Genomic DNA, 21,048 nt, shown 5'->3' on the forward strand with positions numbered 1-21,048 from the left:
GTGCTCACCAGGTTTTTCCACTATAAAGTTACAATTTTCTTCTTTGCATTTAATAACTATCATGTGCAGAGACACTGCAAAACTATGGAAACATACTTTCATCCACTAAGTTTATCCTTCATTGATGATTCTTGGCTGAAACAATTTATACTGTGGTGTTTGCCAAATAAGAATTTTCAATTTCCATTATCCCCTCCAAATTTATTAGTTGGAATTCTGTTCAAAGGAAGAGCTTTTCCCTCTTTTCATTTGTTAGTTTACTTAGTTGTGTATATCAACACGAACTTACAGATTCTTATTTCAATCTATGTGGCATAATCAATTATAGCATTAATTTTTTTTTTTGTTAAAAGGGACCCCAGATTTGGTCACTGATAGTCCCTTCGATTTGGTTCTTGTGCCCTTTTAACATATCCACAGTCCTTCCTTTCTCAGACAGTAAAAAGCTTGGCTCTCATCCACAATATGCTATTTATGTATTTGCTTAATCCCAGAATAAACATAAAGTAGTTTCAGAATTGCTAACCTGTACCTTTATGAAAAACAAATCTAATAACCAGAGTATTTGGGTATGATTCTTTTTGTCTTTTGTCTTAGAGTAAAATTTTGTTTCCCAAAGTTATTTAGTTAGTTCCTCCCACCCTTCAATGTAGTTGTGTTTTTCATTACTGTCAGTTTAATGGGCACAACCTAAGTGTATAAGGCACAGCTCCTGGGTGCAGGACACACCTACAACAGGGACTTTACCTAACAAATGCAAACATTGTAACCTAATTGCATTCTCATAATAATCTGAAATTAAAAAAAATAGAGTCTCCTATAGACACCATATAGGTGGATTTCGTTTTATTTTATTTTTTAAAATCGATTCAGCCATTCAGTATCTTTTGACTGGAGAGTTTATTCTATTTACACTTTAAGTAATTACTGAGAGGGAGGACTTCGTTAATTATTTTGTTAAATATTTTGTGTCTATTTTGCCCCCTTTTCTTCTCTTGCTGTCCTTTGTGTTTCATTGACTTACTTTTTGGTAATGACATGCTTTCATTCCTTTCTCATTTTCTTTTGTCTATCTTTTATAGGAATTTTCTTTGCTGTCACCACGAAGCTTACCCAAAACATCCTAAAGTTATCATTGTGTATTTTAAGCCAGTAATAACTTCCATTGCATCCAAAAACTCTCCTCTTTTTCTCCCTCTTCCCTACTTTGTTATTGAGTCACAAATTGCATTTTTTATTTTTCTTTCTTTCTTTCTTTATTTATTGAGACAGAGTCTCACTATGTCATCCTTGGTAGAATGCCGTGGGAGTCACAGCTCACAGCAACCTTAAACTCTTGGGCTTAAGCCTCTCAAGTAGCTGGGACTACAGGTGCCTGCCACACGCCTGGCTATTTTTTTCATTGTTGTTGTTGTTTGTTTGTTGGGCAGGCCCAGCTGGGTTTGAACCTGCCAGCCTCGGTGTATATGGCCGGTGCCCTAACCACTGAGGTACGGGCACTGAGCCAAATTGCATTTTTTAAATAGTGTGCATTCATTGGCAGATTTTTATAGTGATAGTTATTTTTATTTTTTTATTATTAAATCATAGCTGTGTACATTAATGCAATCATGGGGCACCATACACTGGTTTTATACACTGTTTGACACATTTTCATCACACTGGTTAACAAAGCCTTCCTAGCATTTTCTTAGTTATCGTGTTGAGACATTTACATTCTACATTTACTAAGTTTCACATATACCCTTGTAAGATGCACTGCACGTGTAATCCCACCAATCGCTCTCCCTCTTCCCACCTCCCTCCTCCCTCCCCTCCCTTTCCCCGTTCCCCCTATTCTTAGGTTATAACTGGGTTATAGCTTTCATGTGAAAGCCATAAATTAGTTTCATAGTAGGGCTGAGTACATTGGATACTTTTTCTTCCGCTCTTGAGCGACTTTACTAAGAAGAATATGTTCCAGCTCCATCCATGTAAACATGAAAGAGGTAAAGTCTCCATCTTTCTTTAAGGCTGCATAGTATTCCATGGTATACATGTACCACAATTTGCTATTCCATTCGTGGGTCGATGGGCACTTGGGCTTTTTCCATGACTTAGCAATTGTGAATTGGGCTGCAATAAACATTCTGGTACAAATATCTTTGTTATGATGTGATTTTTGGTCTTCTGGGTATATGCCTAGTAGAGGAATTATAGGATTGAATGGCAGATCTATTTTTAGATCTCTAAGTGTTCTCCAAACATCTTTCCAAAAGGAATGTATTAATTTGCATTTCAACCAGCAGTGTAGAAGTGTTCCCTTTTCTCCACATCCATGCCAACATCTCTGGTCTTGGGATTTTGTCATATGTGCTAATCTTACTGGAGTTAGATGATATCTCAAAGTAGTTTTGATTTGCACTTCTCTGATGATTAAAGATGATGAGCATTTTTTCATATGTCTGTAGGCCACGCACCTGTCTTCTTCAGAGAAGTTTCTCTTCAAGTCCCTTGCCCAGCCTGCAAGTGGGATCACTTGTTCTTTTCTTGCTTATACGTTTGAGTTCTCTGTGGATTCTGGTTATTAAACCTTTGTCAGAGACATAACCTGCAAATATCTTCTCTCATTCTGATGGCTGTTTGCTTGCTTTACTTAACTGTGTTCTTGGCTGTGCAGAAGCTTTTTAGTTTGATCAGGTCCCAGTAGTGTATTTTTGAAGCTGCTTCAATTGCCCGGGGGGGTCCTCCTCATAAAATACTCACTCAGACCGATTTCTTCAAGGGTTTTCCCTGCACTCTCTTCTAGTATTTTTATAGTTTCATGTCTTAAGTTTAAATCTTTAATCCAGTGAGAGTCTATCTTAGTTAATAGTGAAAGGTGTGGGTCCAGTTTCAATCTTCTACAGGTTGCCAGCCCGTTCACACAGCACCATTTGTTAAATAGGGAATCTTTTCCCCACAGAATGTTTTTAATTGGCTTGTCAAAGATCAAATAATGGTAAGTAGCTGGATTCATCTCTTGGTTCTCTATTCTGTTCCAGACATCTACTTCTCTGTTTTTGTGCCCGTACCATGCTGTTTTGATCACTATCGATTTATCGTATAGTCTGAGGTCTGGTTGTGATTCCTCCTGCTTTGTTTTATTTCTGAATAATGTCTTGGCTATTCGCGGTTTTTTCTGATTCCATATAAAACAAAGTATTATTTTTTCAAGATCTTTAAAGTATGACAGTGGAGCTTTAATAGGGACTGCATTAAAATTGTATATTGCTTTGGGTAGTACAGACATTTTAGCAATGTTGATTCTTCCCAGCCATGAGCATGGTATGTTTTTCCATTTGTTAACATTTTCAGCTATTTCTTTTCTTAGAGTTTCATAGTTCTCTTTATAGAGATCTTTCACGTCCTTTGTTAGATAAACTCCCAAATATTTCATCTTCTTTGGCACTACTGTGAAAGGAATAGAGTCCTTAGCTGTTTTTTCAGCTTGACTATTGTTGGTATATATAAAGGCTACCGATTTATGAATGTTGGTTTTGTAACCTGAGACGCTGCTATATTCCTTGATCACTTCTAAGAGTTTTTTAGTAGGATCCCTGGTGTTTTCCAGATATACAATCATATCATCTGCAAAGAGCGAAAGTTTGATCTCTTCTGACCCTATATGGATACCCTTGATGGCCTTTTCTTCCCTAATTGCTGTGGCTAAAACTTCCATTACAATGTTAAAGAGCAGTGGAGACAATGGGTAGCCTTGTCTGGTTCCTGATCTGAGTGTAAATGATTTCAATTTAACTCCATTCGATACGATATTGGCTGTGGTTTGCTGTAGGCGACCTCTATCAGTTTAAGAAATGTCCCTTCTATACCAATTTTCTTAAGTGTTCTGATCATGAAGGGATGCTGGATAGTATCCAAAGCTTTTTCTGCATCAATTGAGAGAATCTTATGGTCTTTATTTTTTAATTTGTCTATGTGCTGAAGTATACTTATAGATTTACGTATATTGAACCAGCCTTGAGACCCTGGGATAAAACCGAGTTGGCCATGATGTATAATTTGTTTGATGTGTTGCTGGATTCAGTTTGTTAGGATCTTGTTGGATATTTTTGCATCTATATTCATTAGTGATATTGGTCTATAATTTTCTTTTCTTGTTGGGTCTCTTCCTGGTTTGGGGATCAGGGTGATGTTTGCTTCATAGAACGTGTTGGGTAGTCTTCCTTCTTTTTCTATCTTTTGGAACAGGTTGAGTAATATAGGTACTAATTCCTCTTTAAAGGTTTGGTAGAATTCTGATGTGAAGCCATCTGGTCCCGGGCTTTTCTTTTTAGGGAGATTTTGTATGGTTGATGCTATTTCAGAACTTGATATGGGCCTGTTCAACATTTCCACTTGATTATGGCTAAGTCTTGGAAGGTGATGTGCTTCCAAGTATTGGTCAATTTCCTTCAGATTTTCATATTTCTGAGAATAAAGTTTCTTGTAATATTCATTAAGGATTTTTTGAATTTCTGAGGAGTCTGTTGTTATTTTGTCTTTGTCGTTTCTGATTAATGAGATTAGAGATTTTACTCTTTTTTTTCTAGTTAGGTTAGCTAAAGGTTTATCTATTTTATTGACCTTTTCAAAAAAACAACTTTTAGATTTATTGATCTATTGTATAATTCTTTTGTTTACAATTTCATTTAATTCTGCTCTAATTTTAGTTATTTCTTTTCTTCTACTGGGTTTGGGGTTGGAATGTTCTTCCTTTTCCAGTTGCTTGAGATGTCCCATTAAGTTGTTAACTTCCTCTCTTTCCGTTCTCTTGAGGAAGGCTTGCAGTGCTATAAATTTCCCTCTTAGGACTGCCTTTGCGGTATCACAGAGGTTCTGATAATTCGTGTCCTCATTGTCGTTTTGTTCCAAAAATTTGGCAATTTCCTTCTTAATCTCATCTCTGACCCAGCTATCATTCAGCATAAGGTTATTTAACTTCCGTGTTTTTGTATGAGTATGCAGATTCCTGTTGTACTGAGTTCAACTTTTATTCCATGGTAGTCCGAGAAAATGCAAGGAATAATTTCTATTCCTTCAAATTTACTGAGGTTAGACTTGTGATCTAAGATGTGATCGATTTTGGAGTATGTTCTGTGGGCTGATGAGAAGGATGTGTATTCAGTTTTGTTGATGAAATGCTCTGTAGATGTCTGCTAAATCCAAATGTTGTATGGTTAGGTTTAAATCTAAAATTTCTTTGCTCAGCTTCCTTTTGGAGGATTGATCCAACACTGCCAAATGATTGTTGAAATCTCCAGCTATTATGGAGCTGGAGGAAATCAAGTTGCTCATGTCTGTTAGAGTTTCTCTTATAAATTGAGGTGCATTCTGGTTGGGTTCATAGATATTAATAATTGAAATCTCATCATATTGAGTATTACCCTTAACAAATATGAAGTGACCATTCTTATCCTTCTTTACTTTTGTTGGTTTAAAGCCTATTGTAACTTCAAATAGAATTGCAAAACCTGCTTTTTTCTGATTACCATTTGCCTGAAATGTGGATCACCATCCTTTCACCCTGAGTCTGTATTTGTCTTTTAAGGTAAGATGTGACTCTTGTATGCAGCAAATATCTGGCCTGAGTTTTTGTATCCAGTTAGCTAACCTGTGTCTCTTTAGAGAACATTTTAAGCCGTTCACATTAATGGAGAATATTGATAAGTCTGGTAAAATTTGGGGTATTGAGTTTTTCTTAAGTCCAGTGGACATTTTTAATCCTTTGGCCACTGTGGAAGTTGGAGTTTGATCAAAAGTTTCTGAGTGAGTTTACTTTTGTGGTAGAGGATTGGGCTGGTCATTATAGAGGATAGGTCTGAGAATATCCTGAAGAGCTGGTTTGGTTATGGCAAATTTCTTCAACATATGAATGTCATTAAAGTATTTAATTTCTCAATCATAAATGAAACTCAATTTAGCTGGATACAGGATCCGGGGTTGAAAGTTATTTTGCTTTAGGAGATTAAAAGTCGATGACCACCCTCTTCTGGCTTGAAAAGTTTCAGCAGAGAGATCTGCAGTCATTCTAATATTCTTCCCTTTGTAGGTAATGGATTTCTTACATCTGGCTGCTTTCAGAATTTTCTCCTTCATATTAACTTTAGTGAAGTTCATTATGATATGCCTGGGGGATGTATTGGGATTGAGTTGTGCTGGGGTTCTGAAACTGTCTGCTATCTGAATTCAGAATCTCTTGGCATGTCTGGAAAATTCTCTTTCATAATTTCATGGAGAAGGGCCTCTGTGCCTTGTGAGGCCACTTCATCACTTTCAGTGATTCCAATGAAGCAGATATTAGCCTTCTTCGAATTATCCCAGAACTCTCTGAGAGAACTATCTGTTTTTGCTGTCCATTTCTCTTCCTCTTTTAGAGTTTGGGAGCGTTCAAAGGCTTTGTCTTGAATGTCAGAAATCCTTTCTTCTTCTTGTTCCACTCTGTTACTGAGGAATTCTAATGTATTTTTCAGATTTTTGAGGGCTGCAAATGCTGCTTCATTGTGTCTAAATCTTTGGTGGTTTTGTCTTTAAATTGGTTAAATTCTTGAGACAACTTTTGAATTGCCCCTCGAATTTCTAATTCCGACTTTTGAATTACTGCTCGAATTTCTAATTCCAAATTTTCCTCCATTTCATTAATCTTGTTTGCAATCCAGATTCTGAATTCGATTTTTGACATCTCAGCCAGGTGTTTATGAATGGGATCTTCAGTTACATCTGCCATGTCTTTCCTTGGTGGGGGGAGGGGGATTGATCTATTCCGGTTATTCATGTTACCAGAGTTTTTCCACTGATTCCACCCCATGATTGTTTTACACTGTTTGATTTTTCCCCTGGAGCTTTGTCAAGGACCCGTACAATGCTCTGGCCTGAGAAACTGGGTACTTGTTTGGTGTGGTGGGGCTAAGTGGTCCTGTCTTGTTTTCAGCTGGTCTCTGTTCGACTCTAGTGAAATAGTTACTCTGGGTTGAAGTCTCAGCTGTGGAGAAATACCAGCAATTAAGTCACCCCCCCCCCCCAGGCAACAATTGGAAAAGGAAAATCAATCCTTCCTACAACCACACACAGAGGGCACCACCTGAATAGTCCTTGGGCGATTGGCTCAGTTCAAAAGGTCCAAATCAATTGTCTCAGTCAGCACCTGTCTCAGGTGGGAGAGTTTAAAAGGTCTCTGGCAACCGGATCTCAGGGGTCTGGTGACTACTCAGATATGGCTTCCTCCAGTGCTCTGTGGAATCAGGAAGACCCACCCAGCAAATAGATCAGTCTGGGAAGGTTGATGCCTCCTTCCCCATCTTGTACCTCTGTGACACCCAGTCACTGATAGTCCTGCAGGGCTTTGACCCAGTTGCCTGTAGTGAATAGATACTCCAGGGGTTTGCACCTGCCTGAAGTACAAGGAAATCTATTTCTGCTCAGCCAGGCCGCTGCGCTCTGCCTCTATCTAGCAGGGGGAGGTGAGGCCTGACAACCTCGGGTGCTTGATGGAGGCTGGGGTTGTTCACTCAGTTCTAGCCTCGCCCCTGATTGATGTCACTGACAGAACAGAACCGAACAACTTGGCGGGAATTTGTTTCTGTCCCGCTAAATTCCTCTGCAGAGGAGAAGCTGTTTTGAGTTTCCAGAGCCTGCGCCTCAGGCCCCGTCTTTGCTCCTGCAGGTTTATATTTGCTTACCTGTCAGTTCTAGCCTCCTGTCTTCCTTTGTCTGTAGGCTGACGATCCCCTGAGGGCCGAGTGCGTCTTAGGCTCAGTAAAGCGGTCCTCTGGGTCAGCCCTGCCCCGGGAACTTCCTGGCTCTGCACGTGCGTTTCTAGTCTCCACACTCCACTCAGGCCAGTACCGCCTCAGGCAAACCCTTTACTCACAGGGCCTGTATTTCCATCCCAGATCTGTTCCGTGGTCGTTGCCACCTTAGTAGATGCCTGGCCTCCTTTGGTTGCCCAGGGAGACAAGGGGTGTGGCTTCAGAATATCCGGGAGTGAGCCCTATTGTTCCCAAAAGATGGCTGCTGCTGTGTGCCTTGGGACACCGCTGCTCCAGTGTGGTTCCCTCTCAGCCGACCATCCTCTCCTCACTCCTGTGCCCCAGAATCAGCACTGACCAGTTCCAGTTTAGGCCCTGTCCACACCCCTCGAGAAATCACCCAAGAATCTGGACTCCTGGGGGACAGGCCTCCAGACCTCAGAGTGAGAGTGGAGGGGAGTGCTGGGAACTCAGAGTTGCAGGTTGAGAATATATACAGTTTTATACAGTTTTATGCCTGTCAGGAGAACGCTGTGGCACCCTAGTAGGGGAGGTAGGTCCATTTTTTAGAGGGTGTCTCCCATGGAGTGTAGTGGGAGGACCTTTGAACTCTGCTCCTTTGTTTGTGGGGCACTCATGGGGGAGGGGACTCCCATCCACTTGGTGATGGATTTTGTACCTTTTGTTTGTATCCTAGGGTTCGCAGCTCGCCTCAGCAGGGTTGATGTGCGTTCTTCAACCTTCTCTCTTGGTGCAGCTCTAATCCACCAGGTCACTTGCTAAATTTCTGTCCTTTAACTCTCCTTCTGGATGGGAGCCTCTATGGAAAGCTGGCTTCAGTCAGCCATCTTGTCTCCATGCAAATCGGTAGTTACTTTTATAATTTTGTCTTAGGTTCTCCTGCGTATACTAGAGTTCAAAATGATTTCTTTAAATTTGCAATAAAATATACATAACAAAAAATGGTTTTTAATCATTTTTTTAAGTGTACATTCCAGTTACATTAAGCACATCCACATTATTGTGTGACTATCACCACTACTCATCTTCAGAACTTTCTTCATCTTGCACAACTGACCCTCTATATCCATGAAACAGTAACACTCATTTCCCTCTCCTGCCAGTCCCTGGAAACTGCCCTTTGCATTTTTGTCTCTATGGATCTGACTGTTGCCAGTGCCTCATTGGAGTGGAATCACACAGCAATTTCCCCCCATGACTGACTGACTTCACGTAGCAGAAGTTCTTCAAGCTTCTATCCATGTCATCTTCCTTTGTGTTCAGTGGAATTATTTTTTTTTTGTGTGTGTGTGGTGAGACATTTTAGTTCCCTTTTCGTTCCTTTTGTGTATATTCTACAGCCATTTTCTTTGTGGTTACTGTGGGGATTACATTTAATAGTCTAAAGTTATAACACTGAATTTATACCAGCTTAACTCCAGTAACATACAAAATGCTGTTCCTTTGGAGCTTCACCCTCATGCCCCTATAGTTACTGATATCACAAAATTACATCTTTATACATTGCATACTCAAAAACACAGACTAATATTAATAGCTTCTTTTTTTTTGACCGGGGCTGGGTTTGAAGCTGCCACCTCCGGTATATGGGGCCAGTGCCCTACTTCTTTGAACCACAGGCGCCTCCCCAAACATAGACTAATATTTAAAAAAATGAATTAGTTTCTTAAGTCATGTAGAAAACAAAAATTTAAAGTCACAAAGTAAGGCTCGGCGCCTGTAGCTCAAGTGTCTAAGGTGCTAGCCACATACACCAGAGCTGGTGGGTTCGAGTCTAGCCTGGACCTGCCAAACAACAATGACAACTACAACCAAAATGTAGCTGGGCATTGTGGTGGGCACCTGTAGTCCCAGCTACTTGGGAGGCTGAGGCAAGAGAATCACTTAAGCCCAGGAGTTGGAGGTTGCTGTGAGCTGTGATGCCATGACACTCTACCCAGGGTGACAGCTTGAGGCTCTGTCTCAAAAAAAAAAAAAAAAAAGTCACAAACTCAGATACTACAATAATACCAGAATTTCTTTTCATTTTCTCTCTATTAATATTTCCATTTCATTAGTACATCATTTTTTTTTTTTTAATTAGAGACAGAGTCTCACTTTCTCACCTTCGGTAGAGTGCCGTGGTGTCACAGCTCACAGCAACCTTCAACTCCTGAGCTTAGGTGATTCTCTTGCCTCAGCCTCCCAAGTAGCTGGGACCACAGGCACCCGCCACAACGTCCGGCTAATTTTTTTTTTGTTGTTGTTGCAGTTTGGCTGGGGCTGGGCTTGAACCCACCACCCTCAGTATATGGGGCGGCGCCCTACCCACTGAGCCACAGCTGCTGCCCAGTACATCATTTTTAAAAAATTTCTTTCAGCTCTTTGAAAATTTTTAAGGTTGTTTTAAAGTCTTTCTTTAGTACGTGTACCATCTGGCCTTTCTCGGAGATAGTTTCTGTTGCTTCACTGCATCAGACAAATTCTGCCAGTGCGGTTGTTGTCCAGGTGGGAGACAGGTTCTGGTGCTACCAGCCATCTTCCCTCTGGCTCCCCACTTGCAGTTTTTTTTTTTCTTGTTCTGTTTTTATCTGGTTAAGATATCAATTTTAAAGTTTGTTTCATAGAAAGCTTTTAGAAATTTTCTCGTTTTTAATGATGAGGAACAATTTATAGTGTTGGAACTATCAAGTCTTTGAAACTTTAGTGAAATTTCCATTTGGGTTTGGTGGTTTTTTTATTGCTGTTGTTTGTTTGGGGGTAACTTTTTCTAATTCTTGCTAACTTTCTCCTTTCTCCATGGAAATTGATACTTGAGATTTTTCCTTTTATCTATGGAGTTAACTTTGGTAACCATTATTTAACCTAGAAGTGTATCCATTTCATCTAGATTTTTAAATTTATTGTGTAGGGGTCTTCAAAGTAGTTGTTTATACTATTTTTAAAAAGTTCTCTTTCAATAGTAATTTTCCTTTGTCATTTCTTAATTTATATATGTGCATTTTTTATGATCACGTTAATTCATGGTTTGTCTTTGTGAATGAAAAAAATCAGGATTTCAATTTATTGTGTTTGTTGTTTTTTACCTTATTAATTTCTGCTTTTATCTTGATTCTTTTATCATTTTTTCCCATGAAATTTCTTTTATTGTTATTTATTTTTATTAAAAAAATTTTTTTTGAGACAGACTCTCACTCAGTTATCCTGAGGTTGAGTCCTGTAGCATCACAGCTCACAGCAACCTCAAACTCTTGGACTCAAGCTGTTCTCTTGCCTCAGCCTCCCAAGTAGCTGGGATTAGACGTGCCTGCCATGGTGCCTGGCTATTTTTAGAGATTAGGGTCAGGGCTCAAGCAATCCACTCGTGCTGGCCTCCTGGAGTGCTAGGACTACAGGTGTGAGCCACCATGTTCGCCTCGAAACTTCTTTTAGTTTACTATTTTTATGCTTCTCTATTTTGTTGGAACTGAGAATTTTATTTATTTTCATTCTTTTATTTTTGTAGATAGGAGCATTTAGTGCTATTAATTTTCTTATGATCACTTTAAATATATCTCCTTAAGTCTGACATACAGTATTGTCACTATTATTATTTATTTTAGGAGCTCTATATCAGTCTGCCTTGCCCCTTTCACCCATGATTTATAAAATAAATTAAAAATTTTCCAAGTGTAAAAGTCTTTTAAAAAATAAGACTGTAATCTCTAATTTTATTGCACTCCGATCAGAGTGTTGTCTCTAATAGTTCTATTTCATGGAAGTTACTGTTGGTTTCTTTACATCCTAATACATGATCAATTTTTGTGAGGGTGGATTCTTTATTAGCAGGGTGTAGAGTTTGAGATCTCTCTCCATCCCTCTTTCTCTCTCTCTTGTTCTTTCCCTCATAAGGTTTTGTTGTTTAGGCCTCTATATCCTTCCTCATCTTTCCCCGACTCTTTCTATCTCATACTGACAGTGGCGTGAGGTCTCCTACTTTGTCTATCAGCGTGTCCTTGCCTTTCTTATACTTTTTGCTTCAAAAAGACATTACAGTATTGTCTGGTGCAGAGACACAACCATTATGTCTTCATCGCACACATTCTAGTGTTCAAAAATCCACTTATTAGTCATGCTTACACTTTTGGGGGGCTATGATTCTACTTTGTGTGACATCAGAATCTCTATCCCTGTTTGCATATTGTCTGATAGTCTTTGTCCTTTTACTTTAGCCTTTCTGAATTTTAAGTGAGTCTCTTGCATGCAGTTATAGCTTGCTTTTGAGCCAAATTGAAACCCTTTCTGTTTTAGTAGACAACTTAAACTGTTACCATTTATTGCCTTTTGTGTTTGATCTTACTCTGTCATAGTCTATGTTTGTTTGTATGTGGTATGTATTCTTAAAAATATATATATATTACACACACACATATATATGGCTATATATATATTTTTTAAAATAGCCATATATATTTTATAAAAAAAATTTTATTATATATACATATATATTTTTTTAAGAGATGAATTCTTCCTCTTTGCTGCCCAGGCTAGAGTGCAGTGACCTGGTCATAGCTCACTGTGACCTCTAACTTTGGGGCTCAAGTAATCCTCCAACCTCAGCCTCCCAAATAGTCAGGACTATAGGCACTTCCAGCAAGCTTGGCTCATTTTTTATAGAGACAGAGTCTTGCTATATTTTCCAGGCTGGTCTTGAACTCCTAACTTTAAGCAATCCTCCTAAGTTGGCCTCCAAAAGTGATGGGGATTATAGGTTTGAACCACTGTACCTGGCTGCTTTTTAGTTTTTTTTGTTCTTCTTTGGTGTTTAGGAAGGTTTATGTTTTTGTTCCTGTTATTACCTTTGTAATTATACCTTTCTATAGTGCCCTTAGGCCCTTATTTTTTAATTTAATAATTTATTGATCAGTTTATCAGTTTTTGTTTTTTTTTAACAGTCTCACTTTGTTGCCAAGGAGAGTGCAGTGGCATCACCATAGCTCACAGCAACCTCAGACTTCTGGGCTCAAGCAATCCTTCTGCTTTAGCCTCCCAATTAGGCAATACAACACCAAGCCTGGCTGGGTTTTATTTTACCTCTTTTGGAGACGGGGTCTCACTCTTGCTCAGTTTGTTGATTTTTTAAAAGCATCCTTTAGCTTCTATTTGTTGTCTACTCAGCTATCAATGAGGTTATTGTAGAGGATATCCTCAAAGTCACTATACATAGGGGAAATGGGAAATTGTAGCTAAATGGACTTTTATTTACAAAATGTTGATTTCAAAATTTTACAAAATGTTTACAAACTCTTCTCTATGTGTTGACCACCTCTTTCTACACACACAAGTCTTCTCTCCCACCCATGGTGAACATGATCCGGAGTGTCTGTGGATACACAGGTTTCCTCTGCATGGAGTCTCATGGAACACACTGTCCTTACCTCATTCCTTCTCCTGCTCCTCCCGTTTTCTAGATGCATTTTCTAGTGTGTCACAGCAGATAACATCTGTACATTAGTCTTCCACTGTTTCTTTGTTTTAGTTTTAGATCTAGGATTACATAAATAAAAATGTTCATATCAGTTGTTTGTTTTGATACTATTTCCTCGTCATCTCTTAGTTGGAGGAAGCTTATTTTCTATATAAGTTCTTGTATATTTAAAAGTTTCTCCGTAGCCTTGATGCCAGAAGGGCACCTTGGCTAAATATAAATTTCTCGATTCACACTTTCTTCCATTGAATTTCTGAAAAGTGCTGCTCCATTGTTGCCTTGCCTTTGTATGTTGCTATTCAGAATTCTGATACCAATATAATCCCCTTGCCCTTGTAAATTATTTGATCTTTTTTGACTGGAGTCCCGGAAAATTTTTCCTTTATCTTGAAATCTAATTTTACTATAATATGTCTCAGGGTTGACTGTTCTGGGTTAATTTTTCCAGACATATGGCATGTGCTTTCAATATACAGATTTGGTTCTCTTTTGATTTCCCACATCTTTTCATGGGTTATAATCTTTAATTATGACTTCTGTTCCATTGTTTTGTTTTTCTTTTTTCAAGACTCCGTTTTTTCCCTCTTACGTTTGTGTGACTTTCTCTCTGCTTCTTTCATCAACTCATTTTCATTCTTTTATTCAAGGTCACAGGGCAAGCAAGCGGCTGACCAGGATCCAACCTCAGTTCCTTTGGCTCTAACGTATCCATTCCATTGTCACAGTTCGTCTCGTGGTGGGCAGGGCCGTGGTGACCTGCTACATGGGAGCTAAAACATTTCTTTGCCTTGTGATTCCTTACATTCTCACAACAATAAGGATGACTCCCTGACTTGAGAATGTTGATCGCTGGAGTATGGGTCACTTGCAGCACAGATGCTCATAGGCCCAGAGTGTTCAGTCCTGCCACTTGGAAATGACTGGCTGCTCAAAGGCTTAGGGAATTCTGAGTGGAAGAACTTCGGGGGCTGAGGGGGATGGGAGGGACTGCTCAGCTCTGGCAGATGGTGCTTCCAGACTCACCATGTGTCAAATGATGTTCTGCTTGGCCATCACCCATGTAGGTAGGGATTGCCCAGGCCTGGCTGTGAGCAGGAGACTCGAGTAGGGCCTCATGGCTCCACCAAATCAGCCTCTCAGTTCTTAAACTTTTATTTACCCACCACTGTAGATGTTATCGTGAATTGTGTGGAAAGCTCATCTCCACCTTCATTTAGGTCTAAGATTAACTTTCAAATTATTTATGGTAATGGTGTCTTCTATGTGGGGATTTTTTACCAAATTATTTTATGTAGATGTAAAATGATGAATATCCACAAATGGTCTCTTAATGGAAACTTTGAGAATTTGCTGATTATGTGAAGGAATCCAGTCAAATGAGGGAGCTCTAAGACCCATTCATTTATTTTGGCTCTGGAAATATTTCTCCTATGTGATCTCTTAAGGGATTAAGTCAACATGGCCACTCGTACCATTAGTCACTTGGCAGCTGAAAGGACACGTGCATCTTTAGGTGAATGTTCTTTACAATGTGATCATGACTTAACCTTTTGTGATTTCAACGAGTCATAGCACCCCTGGAACTTAACTTTGTTTCCTAGGCCAAAGCATTGTCCCTACAGAGTGGATCATTTGCATTGCACATTTACGTTTTTTAGAGGTGTGGGTCTATAATTTCACACACTTTAATATACTATTTGTCTTCTAAATGTTCTCCAGGAAAATATTTAATAGCCAAGTATTATTTACCTAACCCATTTTTTTCTTATAAGTTTTCTTTTTCTTTTTATTTATTTATTTATTTTTATTATTAAATCATAGCTGTGTACATTAATGTGATCATGGGGCTGGTTTTATAGACCATTTGACATATTTTCATGACACTAGTTAACATAGCCTTCCTGGCATTTTCTTAGTTATTGTGTTAAGACATTTATATTCTACATTTACTAAGTTTCACATGGACCCTTGTAAGATGCACTGTAGGTGTAATCCCACCAATCACCCTCCCTCCGCCTATCCTCCCCCTCCCTCCCCTCCCTTCCCTCCCTCTCCCTACCTAACCTTTTTAAACTCTCAGAGTCTCAGTTTCCAAATCTGTAGAAATCAGGAAATTGGTCTGTATAACTTAAAGGACCTATTCAGATCTCAACTGTATTTATTTGTGTGCAAATTGGTCACACCTACTTCTTTGCAGGTAGAAGGCATGGGGGTTTGGATATGTCACACCCATCCTCTTTTTTGTCCAGGCGTGTGCACAGGCAGCTCCACTCGGCACATTGTGACCTTTGATGGGCAGAATTTCAAGCTGACTGGCAGCTGTTCTTACGTCCTATTTCAAAACAAGGAACAGGACCTGGAGGTGATTCTCCATAAAGGTGCCTGCAGTCCTGGGGCGGGACAGAGCTGCATGAAATCCATTGAGCTGAAGCACAGCGGCCTCTCCGTTGAGCTCCACAGTGACATGGAGGTGAGAGCTGCTTTCTCTGGCTCCCAGGGCAAGGCAGCAGCTGAACTGCAGGGAAGCCCTTGGGACCTGGTGCAGGGGGCTTTAGCTGGTGCCCTTGTTAGGAACTCGGGAGGAGCACTACCTTCTTATGAGGGGTTTATTGCTGTCTCCCTTGTCTTGGTGTGATTTTATGTTGTACTGGGCCCAGATTTGGAAGAGAGAATCAATTTCTGATAGCGTGAACTTGTGAATTTATTGCCAGTTTCTGGCACTGGTAGGGAATTGGGATTGGCACCAGGAATGTTCAACTAGGAAGCATCATGAGCCTAGTGCCTGAGCCCTGTGAGCTTTCCAAAGGGAAATATTTAGGGCCTTTGAATATATTTCAGGCATATACAAAACGTATAGCTCCAAAATTTGAAAAGAAAACTGCAAAACTGATATAAATAAATGTTTGATAAAACATTTACAAAAGGTTACATAATATTAACTTCTTTACTTGTTCACGTTGAAATCATGAATATTTCATTATGTGACAACTTGTAGGCTAGATTTTCTCACTTTGCAAGAGTTCCTGAATCTGAGCAATAATTGCTGAAAGATCATAGCTAGTCTTATATATATATACTGAGTAACTCATAGCCAAAAATTCTAAAATCAGAATGATAAAAAACCCTTCCAAAAATTTTACAGCAAAAATTATATATTTATCACAGGATGTGAGTACATTTTAATACTATGTTTTCGTGTTTTTTTTTTTTTGAGACAGAGTCTCATTATGTCATCCTCGGTAGAATGCCATGGCATCATAGCTCACAGCAACCTCAAATTCTTAGGCTTAGGTGATTTTCTTGTCTCAGCCTCCCAAGTAGCTGGGACTATAGGCACCCGCCACATTGCCCTGCTATTTTTTGGTTGTAGTTGTCATTGTTGTTTGGCAGCCGTAGGCCAGGTTTGAACCTGCCAGACCCGGTGTATGTGGCTGGCACCCTAGCCGTTGAGCTACAGGCACCAAGCCAATACTATGGTTGACGTGATAGATAGATAGAATGTAAGAACTTCTAGTGACATGTTTACACACCAAAGAGACTTTAAGTAGTCCTATTAGGTTCTCCTGGAGACCCTGTCTGATGAGTTGGCGAAGAGCAACTTTCCCAGCCCATCTTGAGGGTTGCCCTTCCCTGCTGACTCTCAGAGACTCAAGGTTCCCGTTAGCACCGGGCTTTCAGGTTCCAGGGGCATGGCTGCCTGTGCAGTACAGTAACAGTTGGGATCAAGCTCCGTACAGCCCCTTTATCTTAGCAACCTGCTGGCAGCCTTCACGGTCTGAGGCCACACTGCAGTTATGTGTGTGATGAATGCACCCTGACTCTCAGTAACTTTGGTACGAAGCCAATCTGGGATTCCTCATTGCTAGGAGTACTGATGAACTTTTTCTTTTGTGGGCAGGTGGCTGTGAATGGCAGACTGGTCTCTGTCCCTTATGTGGGTGGGAACATGGAAGTCAACGTCTATGGTACTGTCATGCACGAGGTCAGATTCAACCATCTCGGCCACATCCTCACATTCACTCCACGAAACAATGAGTTCCAATTGCAGCTCAGCCCCAAGACCTTTGCTTCAAAGATGTATGGTCTCTGTGGTGAGAACCTTTTCTCAGGTCCTCTTCTGCCTCGCCTTACGTTTATAACCTTACTTGCTGTACTCTGAGGGCTCTGCGATGCTCATTATTTCTGGTTGTCAAGGACCCAGTAGCAAGGGTCAGACCCTAGTGGGGGTGGACAGTGGCCAGCCTCCAGCATCAGTGACTTGGTACCCAGAGTTGCCAATGTTGTCTTTTCTTGTTTCTCTAGGGATCTGTGATGAGAATGGGGCCAATGACTTTATGCTGAGGGATGGCACAGTCACCTCGGACTGGAAAGTTCTTGTCCAGGAGTGGACTGTGCAGCAGCCGGGGAGGACTTGCCAGCCAATTCCTGAGGAGCAGTGCCCTGTTCTTGACAGCTCCCACTGCCAGGTCCTGCTCTCAGCGGCATTTGCTGAGTGCCACAAGGTCCTGGCTCCAGCCACATTCTATGCCATCTGCCAGCAGGACAGTTGCTACCGGGAGCAAATATGTGAGGTGATCTCCTCTTATGCACACCTCTGTCGTACCAGTGGCGTCTGTGTTGACTGGAGGACAACTGATTTCTGTGGTGAGTTTCCCTGTGGACTTATGAAAACTCTGGAGAGCAAGTAACTGTGGGGCTACTCAACCTCTCTGGCTCTTTATCTGGTGAATAGAGATGAAAATCCCTGTATTTCCTAGGAGTATTACCTAGGATTCCAGTGAGGACCCACTAAGATTCTTTCCATTAATATTTCTGTAGCTCAAATATGATTTTAATGTATTAGACACATTCAGACATCAGCAAAGGACTGTCTGACTAGTCATGTTGAATTTTAAACTGTACCAACGCTTTAGCAAATACTCACAGTATAGACCTTGCCCGAACAGGACTTTGAAGGGTGAGTAGAATCTTGCCAGTTGATTACCAAGAAGCTTCTTAATTACAAATACCACAGGATATCTTCCCCCTGAGGTCAGCTTTCAGATCTGGACTTGGCATTTATTTATCATTTAAAATGTAGGGGATGCCAAAATCAATCAGATATGGATCCTGCCCTCTAGGGATGCTAGAGTGGAAAGAACAATGAACTTGAAATCCTCAGTTATCACACATAACTCTTGACTGTTGAGAGAAATCACATTGTACAAGCATGTTTGAGTCTCAGGTTTTATCCCCAGAGCCCATCAGCAGCTGTGACCTGGGCCCAGAGGACCTGGGCATCCTAGGCCCAGGTCAGTGTGCTCTTACTTTTTCTGGACCTCAGCTTCCGCATCTCAGAGACAGTTGGACTAGACAAACCTAGGGTCCCCTGAGCTCTGATTTTCTAAGTCCATGTGGACTGAACTTCCTCCTCTCAACCTGCCTGTGGACTGAACTTCCTCCTCTCAACCTGCCTGCAGATCAAGGGGCAATGTTAGCTTCTAAGTCACCAGAATCACCTCTGATTTCTTTGTGTATTTCCTGGCTACTTACGGTGCACACAGAGAATAACTTTTGGTGCTCTAAATCCTTGGAAACCTCCACCATCTGCCTTGGCACCATGAGAACGTGAGAAAGTTGTTGAGCAGGTTGGGAGGTGTGAATCACCCATTAGCTTCTCTCCTAAGGGAGCTCTTCACATCAGTGGACTCCTTATTTAACTTTAAGAAGATTTTAAAGCATTGAATACATCTATTTTAGGGCAGTGCCTGTGGCTCAGTGGGTAGGGTGCTACCCCCATATACCGAGGGTGGCCCCAGCCAACCTGCACCAAAGACATAGTCGGGCGTTGTGGCGGGTGCCTGTAGTCCCAGTTACTCAGGAGGCTGAGGCAAGAGAATTGCCTAAGCCCCCCAAATAAATGAATACATCTGTTTTCAAAAAGAGGACCACAAAACCTACCAAGAACACACAGGGTCACATAATTAGGACTAAATTTGATCACAAGTTCAGAGAAGTAAAATTCTATGTCATACTGCTGACCAGAGGCAGGTGGCTCAGCTGGTTCTGGACTTCAAACTGGGTTCTGGCTTTTTGCTCAGCCTTTGCTCAAGTGTGTTCTCTTTCTATGTGGTTCAAGATGGGGCTCTGGTTATCACATTCATGTTCTATGCAGCAGGATGGGAGAAGGAGGGAAAAGGGATGAAGGGCATGCACAGCTGTCTTTTAAGATTCTGGAAGCTGCCATCGGATACCACTTCCTCTTACAGCTCGCTGGTCAGCACTCAGTCACAGGACTGCTCTTAGCTGCAAATGGGGCTGGGAAATGCAGTCCTTAGTCTAGAATCTAGACTCTAGATGGTCACATGGCCAGGTAAAGGTTCTATTTCTATGGAAGATGGGGAGACTGGCAAAGTTTGAACACATTGAATCAGCCATACCCCTGTTTCCCTCTGGCCTATGTGGGTCTTTGAGAGTGACCTACTCCTCTGTCTGCAGCTATGTCCTGCCCACCATCCCTGGTGTACAACCACTGTAAGCGCGGCTGTCCCCGACACTGTGATGGCAACACGAGCTCCTGTGGGGACCATCCCTCGGAAGGCTGCTTCTGCCCTCCGGGCCAGGTCGTGCTAGAAGGCAGCTGTGTCCCCGAGGAGGCCTGCACGCAGTGTGTTGGTGAGGATGGAGTACAGCACCAGGTAGGAGCCTGGCTGCTTAGCCTGGGCTGCTTCTCTTTGGGTCAGTAGGGAGCAGTGTTCACTACTGATTGCCCCCTTCCAACTGTGGCTCATAAGGGGAGGTCACTGAGGAATAGGGAGGCAGTGTTGCATAATGACTTTGAATCCAGATAGATCTGGGTTCAGAGCCCGGGTCTGCCATGTTGTATTATCTGTGGGATCAAACATTACTGTGTCGTTACCACATTATTATTGTCACTACTACTATTGTTTTTATTATTATATTCCTGTAAGTAGAATTATATAGGATCCTAAGAAGGAAAGGGAAAGGAATATTTTATATGGCGATGTCTGCCTCATTAAGATACATTCATTGTGTACCTCCGTTGTGCCAAGCACTATGTGTTCATTATCTCAATGTTTTTCAGAGGAGTGTTTTGCAGGGTGTTAACAGTTTCTTATGGTTAGGTGAGTTTAAAGAACACTATTATTAATTAAAAAAAATTTTGTGTAAAGAAGGGGTCTCACTATGTTCACCAGGCTGGTCTTGAACTCCAGACTCAAGGAATCCTCCCACCTTGGGATTTCAGGTGTGAGCCACTATGGCTAGCCTAAAGAAATCTAGCTAAACATAGTTCAACAGGCTTCCTTTTTGCAAGACTCTTTAGAGCTTTTATATTTATGTATTTATTTTTTGAGACAGGGTCTCACTATGTCGCCCTTGGTAGATGGCAAGGCATCACAGCTCACAGCAACCTCAAACTCTTGGGCTTAAGTGATTCTCTTGCCTCAGCCTCCTGAGTAACTGGGACTACAGGCACCCGACACAACACCCAGCTATTTTTTTTGTTACAGTTTTCATTGTTGTTTGGTAGGCCCAGGCCGGGTTTGAACCCGCCAGCCCTGGTGTATGTGGCCAGCACCCCAGCTGCCGATCTATAGGTGCCAAGCCTAGAGCTTTTAATGTATTGTTCTACACTGCAATTATTTAAGAGGGTTTTGCTTCTCAAACTAATTTGACCATAGAACTTTTGTGTGTGTGTAACATCTCTTTGGACTAGGGCTCCACGGAATACTCTAGGATATCCTGTGTTACTCCTGAATACTTACAAAAACCATGTAAAAAACTGAGACTTAAGGAACTTAGTAACTTGCCCAT

The 21,048-nt window shown here is 41.0% G+C and overlaps 1 protein-coding gene across 2 annotated transcripts in view; it reads left to right on the forward strand.

The window, feature by feature from the left end:
• Positions 1-21,048, forward strand: part of VWF (von Willebrand factor) — a 167,687-nt gene that overhangs the window by 106,430 nt on the left and 40,209 nt on the right. For both annotated transcript variants that reach the window (XM_053554967.1, XM_053554968.1), the window contains 4 exons: positions 15,483-15,703; positions 17,132-17,324; positions 17,536-17,877; positions 19,711-19,910. In XM_053554967.1, the coding sequence (XP_053410942.1) occupies positions 15,483-15,703; positions 17,132-17,324; positions 17,536-17,877; positions 19,711-19,910 (956 nt within the window). The remainder of the gene's footprint in view (positions 1-15,482; positions 15,704-17,131; positions 17,325-17,535; positions 17,878-19,710; positions 19,911-21,048) is intronic.

This window comes from Nycticebus coucang, chromosome 12 (assembly GCF_027406575.1).
Source record: "Nycticebus coucang isolate mNycCou1 chromosome 12, mNycCou1.pri, whole genome shotgun sequence".
Taxonomy (NCBI): domain Eukaryota; kingdom Metazoa; phylum Chordata; class Mammalia; order Primates; family Lorisidae; genus Nycticebus; species Nycticebus coucang.